The 6,000-nt window shown below is 39.3% G+C and overlaps 1 protein-coding gene across 1 annotated transcript in view; it reads left to right on the top strand.

The window, feature by feature from the left end:
- The first annotated feature begins 1,405 nt into the window (after window positions 1-1,405).
- Window positions 1,406-6,000, top strand: part of LOC140240814 (short transient receptor potential channel 4-like) — a 35,460-nt gene continuing 30,865 nt past the window's right edge. The window contains exon 1 of the mRNA XM_072320586.1: window positions 1,406-1,510. Coding sequence (XP_072176687.1) covers window positions 1,421-1,510 — 90 coding nt within the window. The 5' untranslated portion in view covers window positions 1,406-1,420. The remainder of the gene's footprint in view (window positions 1,511-6,000) is intronic.

The following is a 6,000-nucleotide window of genomic DNA, read 5'->3' as shown; positions in this document are numbered from 1 at the left end:
CAACTGATGAATTTTGTGTAATCATCCTGAGCGATTGTATTTTCCCCGCCATATTTCAGATACCACTTGGCGACGGTTCATTCTCTCCTTAGCGTTGGTGTAAATGTGATTAAGGGGGGCAAACCTTAAAAGCCCCCCCCCCCCCTCCTCTTTCCCATCCTCTTGGTGAACGCAAACCGCGTTCTTGTCCCAACGTTAATGCCAGAAAGCGAATCGCCTGTTTTTGGAGCAGGTGGACTACTTCTGCCAATGTGTGTCTACATGCGAGGCCTACTAATCGATGGGGAGAACCTCACTAAGCGTTCGTTACATCGCTGACATTGTCTCGTGTTACGGTCTATCGGTCCCATGTCGATTTCGCCACCTGCCTGTTGGTAAACTTGGCCAAGGAATTACCAGAGAGAAGAAAGGGAGAGAGAACGAGAGAAGGGGAGAGGCTTTTTTTCCGAGTCACCTTCTGCTTTGTTTTGGGAGCGCTTTTCGCGGTTCCCGGATACCCCACGAGAAGCTCTCGAAGCGCTTATCACAGCGTGTTAAAGTTCGTCGACACCTTCCGGCAGACATTTGAGTATTGACAGAACATTGCGGAGATTTTTTTTTTTCATCCCTGCCTGGGAAGTGTAGATGTGCTTACAGTGCCGATATTTTTTCCTCTCGCTTTTTTTTTTTTTTTTCGCGCCGTGGAACATTGCCAAACAGCATCTTGGCTCCGACGTTGAGAATGTCACACGTTGTCATGGGTGACAACTTCGTTTCTTCCATTTGAGTCTCGTCGAGGAAGAGACTGCAGCGGAGGGGCACGACAATTGAAGATGCTAGGGTGCTTACGATGATAATGGTAATCACCGACTCTGACGGTCCTGTCCCTCTTTACGACTCCGGTCTCGCCGCGGTGATGGGTCTAGAGACAAGACGTAACCGTGCATACTCACACGCATGCATGCGCCGATCATGTGCTCTCAAAAGTCTGCCAGTTCCGATGTTTATTCTTTCACATTCTCGCGGCGGAAATGGCCAACAACTTGCCAAGTGTTACTTGTAACTGCGTGTAGGTCATCTCTCCGTCATGCTCAAAACACAATGCGACAGTCTTCATACTTGAGATACTGGAGTTTCTATACGGAAGGATCAAAACTGCAACCCAACTTTTTTTCTCGGCATCCTTGTGGATTTTCATTTCTAGCAATTTGAAATGTGTAGAATCTTTTAAAGACAGGGAATACCTGTGCGTTCTCTTTAGAGTGAGCAATTACTGTATATGTCTGGACATCCAGAAAGCGAAATGGCTGACTCACAAGAATTTGGCTCCACACGTGGGGTTCTGAACACCACAGAGACAGTGACAAATCCATTGGATATACCCAACAACACCAGTCCGCTCCTACTAGCTGATGAACCGACCAACGCGGAGAGCGTCCCAATGGGATACTTACCGGGAACTATCCAGTCCGACCTGGCTATAATCGGAGGTTATGACACGGGGGCTTTAGACATGGACGATCTGGACTCGGTAAAGTACAGCTGAAGAGAAGATTGCGCGATCATTGATTGTGTGTTGTTAATCTTTTTTAAGGTTTATTTTTAAGCCCTGATTTAAAAAAAAAAATCGATTTTGAATAAGTTAAAGAGTAGAAAATACATTATAATATGACCGTAAGTCCAAAGTTAGCGTGATATTCAAATCACAAATGTTACTATGTTGTAATCATTAAATGTAATAAAAAAGGGAAGAGATAGATAGAGAGAGAGAGCGAGAGAGAGAGAGAGGAGGGGGCATTGCAGTGATGAAATGTTATTCCGTTACCAGGCGTTTGGCATCGAATTATAGGGAGTGATATTGACCTGCGCACTTGATCCAATTTCTTTATACAGAGGATGAAACATCACGATCCATTTTATTTGTCATAACGGCATGTATGTCGTAGATTATAGCAAAACAACTTCTATCTTTTAAAGCAGTCTTAAATTCATAGTTATTTCATCAATATTAGAATCATCCTCAATGGTAACCTGTTAATAATGAAACCCATCCCCACGGTGAAGTTGATCCAAAAAAAAAAAAAAAATATATATATATATATAAAGGAAAGACAGAGCACAAAAATGTGCATACCCCTACCCCACCCCCACAAAAAAAAAATCATTTAATTCCCTCCTTTGATACAAATCAAGAAATAAAATCACTTGTAAGTTGACAGATTTGCAGTGAATAAGTAATGTGTACATTCGAAAAGATGACGCAGTGATTTTTTTTCTAAAAGAAAAAAACAAAAGCACCATTGATTCATGCAATTTGCATATATATTTACTGAAATTAAAGTAACCCACTTTAGCAGTGCTACGTTACATTGAGTTTAAAAATGCCGTAACCCGTCTACTTTTTCGTGCCGTTTTGATAGAATTTCGTGAAGATGATTTAGTAGTTACGTTTGTCACTATAGATGCAACATGTCTTGACGTAGTCGGTCACTAGTTGCCATATCTCTATAGGAATATTCACACGCTTACACTCTTGTTTATTTGTTACTGTTTTGTGCAATTCCATTTCTTTTCAGATATGTATTCATGTGTTTTGATTTCTGTATAACGTGACGTTTTCTGTCACACTTCACTGAATAGCAAAGTTTTGCAGTCTTACGTTTACTTTCATGATGCTGATGTGATCGTAACTGCCTGCAATATCTCTTGCGAATTCGATTGGGCACAAAATGAAAGTGTGAACCAAAACTAAAAAAAACAAACAAAACAAACGTACAAACAAACAAACAAACAAACAAACAACCCGAATAAGAAAACATGCATTGTAAATGATAATCCACTATAACGAAACAAAGCTGTTTAAAAAATGACGCCATGATCTTCTCTAAAACTGACTCCAGGATTTCGTGAAGAAAAATCACTTTTATGTCGAGTGTCCATCTGTTTCTTTTGGAAGCGACCGGACAAGCACCTGTTATTTGTTTGAGCCATAGAGATAAACCTAGGTGCTGAAGTCAGGATATGGAATGCCAAATGAGGCGTTTCTGCCTGTCATTGGCTTTCTTTGTTCGTTTTCAGATAGGAGACGATATTGCCTGCATAATAAAACAGAAGTAAGTCAGATGACACCTAACTTTGTATTAGCAGGGGAAAAAAGACGGTTTATTTTTCACACAGACGAGAGGCTCAATGACGACACACGTCCATTTCCTTTTGAGAGTACAGAACAAGAACAAATAAAAAAATAACTAAAAACAAAACCCACAACAACCAAACAAAACGCTACCGTCAAATGGCTGGGTAAATTGCACATAGAGACCTACTTAAAGTTCAACCCTTCATATGACGCTCTACAAAACGCTTTTATGTTTCCATGGATTTCGTTTCGTCATCAAGAAAGCTGGATCACCGTTGTATGCGAATGACTTTATTTGATGAAAATGAGCATCGAAGTGTGGTAAAAACGTTGACGTCTATCCTACCGAGTGCTCGGTAATGCGTTCTGAAGGAAAATCTCTGATGACAAAAATGTACTAAGGGTAAAGAATGGATATAAAAAGCAGCAGCTATTGTATGTACATTCAGAGGGTCTTGATTGATGGGTTCCCACTTTAAGGGGCAAATATTCATCGTACATGTCGAATATCAAATCGCCATCCTACATTGTGTCCCCATGAAATTTCAAAGCACAAAATCGTATTATACAATATTCCCTCAATTCAAATTGAATAATTCCGAAAGGAAGGCAATAAAATAAAATAAGACAGCGTAAACAAAAATTATGCTGCTCAATTTTCTTTTTATGATTTATTCCTTGATTATGATATTCATTTGACCTCCTGAAATGTTTAAATCAGGGGAAAGTTTGAGGTTTCACTTTGGCTGACAAATTATCTTATGTATCAAAACTTTCGAGGAACACGAAAGACTGTCTTCTGTGTTTGTCATGTGCCTGTAAACCTTATCACGTGATCATAAAATCACGACTAGACAGGTCATCGTCATGTTCTCGTGTGTGGCATTCAGAAAATTCATATGGACGTCTTCACTGGCGGTGTTTAGGCTAGAATGTAATAACGCCACAGTTCCACAAACAGTGAAAATCTAATATCGGGCCATCTGACAAAACATGCGTGCTGATGGGTATGAGGAGATAACATGGAGATTATATCACCTTCGTAAACGTCCGTCGGGTGCATGATTGGAGAAAACGAAAGGCAAATCAAAACATTCGTGCGTACTTCTCAACAAAGTGATTAGAAGCTTTCTTTTTCTTTTCTTCCATTTTTGTTCAATGTTTCACGTCCTAACACATCTATCAGCTGTCTATTTTTCTTTTCGTGTTTTGGTTTTAGTTTAAACTTCTCTAATACTGAACGGTCTTGCGTGGCGGTATAACGTCTATAGACTAATGTAAGGAGAAGAAGACGAAGCATCCTTTAAGCAAACCCAAACATTAGATCCAATGACGCCACCATTATGAACTCTGGCAGGGAGGTTTTTCGGCTTTCAATTTCCATTATGAAAATTGTTAGTTCAAAGTAGAGGGCTTGATATCCGAAGCAGACAGAATTGTGATTTGATTGAGATGAAATATTGAAATATCGTTTTCCGAAGTAAACAACAGAACAGTTTGAGTATCAACGTAATTTCCAGACGTTATGAGAAGAATGCCTAGGGAAAAAAAGATGTTTCTATATACAGCCTTTTTTTGGGGGGGGGGGGGGGATTTAGGGGTACAATGTGAAATGCACACCGATCACATATCGAACCTCGTTTTTAAATCTAGTCTAGTCGTCTGAATATTAAGTACGAAGGTCACTGTGCTTGAAACTAATTCAATGATGAGATAATTTGACTCATGGAGCTACCATCGCCGAGATTTTCATTGAAAAGAAAAGAGCAAATCTGACTCCATTCACATGAGCATTATTTTCTTTCTATTTTTGTACCGTATACTATAATCATATGCAAGCGTGCCGGACTATGTCATTCGCATGGATTTATTAACTCACAAAAATAAGAATAGCAATATCAGCAGCAAAAATAAGAATGACAATGACTTTGAACTTCCGACAGTTTGATGACCCAGAATTCTTTTAGGCGTATAACAAAGCCACAGTCCCACACATTGACAAATGTGTGGTACTTAAGGAAGCTGTGCCCACTGTGTACTGCGGTAAAGAGAGCATGAGCATACGAAGCACTCCAAAGTGTATACAGTCCTATTCATTCCATCTACCCGCAGGATGATTTCTCAATTTCAAACATGGGACTTTTAATCTATAGGTATCATCCGTTAGAGGTCGTTTACCCCAGATGGTTAGCGATACAATCGGATGAACTCAAGTGTAACGTTTGTGTATGTGTTTGTGTAAGTGTATGTGTTCGCTCGATATCCTAATTTGATTTAAGAATAAACTACTTATGATGATATAAAATCAACGCTTACCCTCCCGAGGTTTGAACTGAGAACCTACAGTTTCTTTGTGAGACACACTGTCTAGTCAACTGACGCGACTCATAAGAAAATTTCGAAAGTCCTTACGAATTAAAGATCATGACAACGTAAATACGTTTAGAGCAGGACAAAAAATAAAAAATAAAATAAAACAAACATACAAATCTATGTAAAATTTTCCGTAATGTCTTTCCAAATAACACAGTTGGCCGACCTGTGCTTGTTTATGTTTCTTTTCGGTAATGATTAGCATTGGTGATAACTGGTATTTGGATGGAAATTTCCAGTACTTGGATGTAAAGATGCGCTATATGCCCATTTGATAGTCTTCCATTAATATGTTTGGTATTCATGTGTAGTCATATCTGCCTATTTTATCTACATATCTTTCATCATATTCACGTAATAACTACAATGTATCTCGGTCAGATTACTATGATGTAAGAGCCCATCATACTCTTTGTGTCAGTCAAACGTTATTTGAGTTGTTGCTGTAGTTACTGCCAACTGAGGACATTCTGAATCGATTGCACGTATTGTTAAATGTAACATGGGGGGGG

This window comes from Diadema setosum, chromosome 17 (assembly GCF_964275005.1).
Source record: "Diadema setosum chromosome 17, eeDiaSeto1, whole genome shotgun sequence".
Lineage (NCBI taxonomy): Eukaryota > Metazoa > Echinodermata > Echinoidea > Diadematoida > Diadematidae > Diadema > Diadema setosum.
This window is presented reverse-complemented; position numbering and strand designations above follow the sequence as displayed.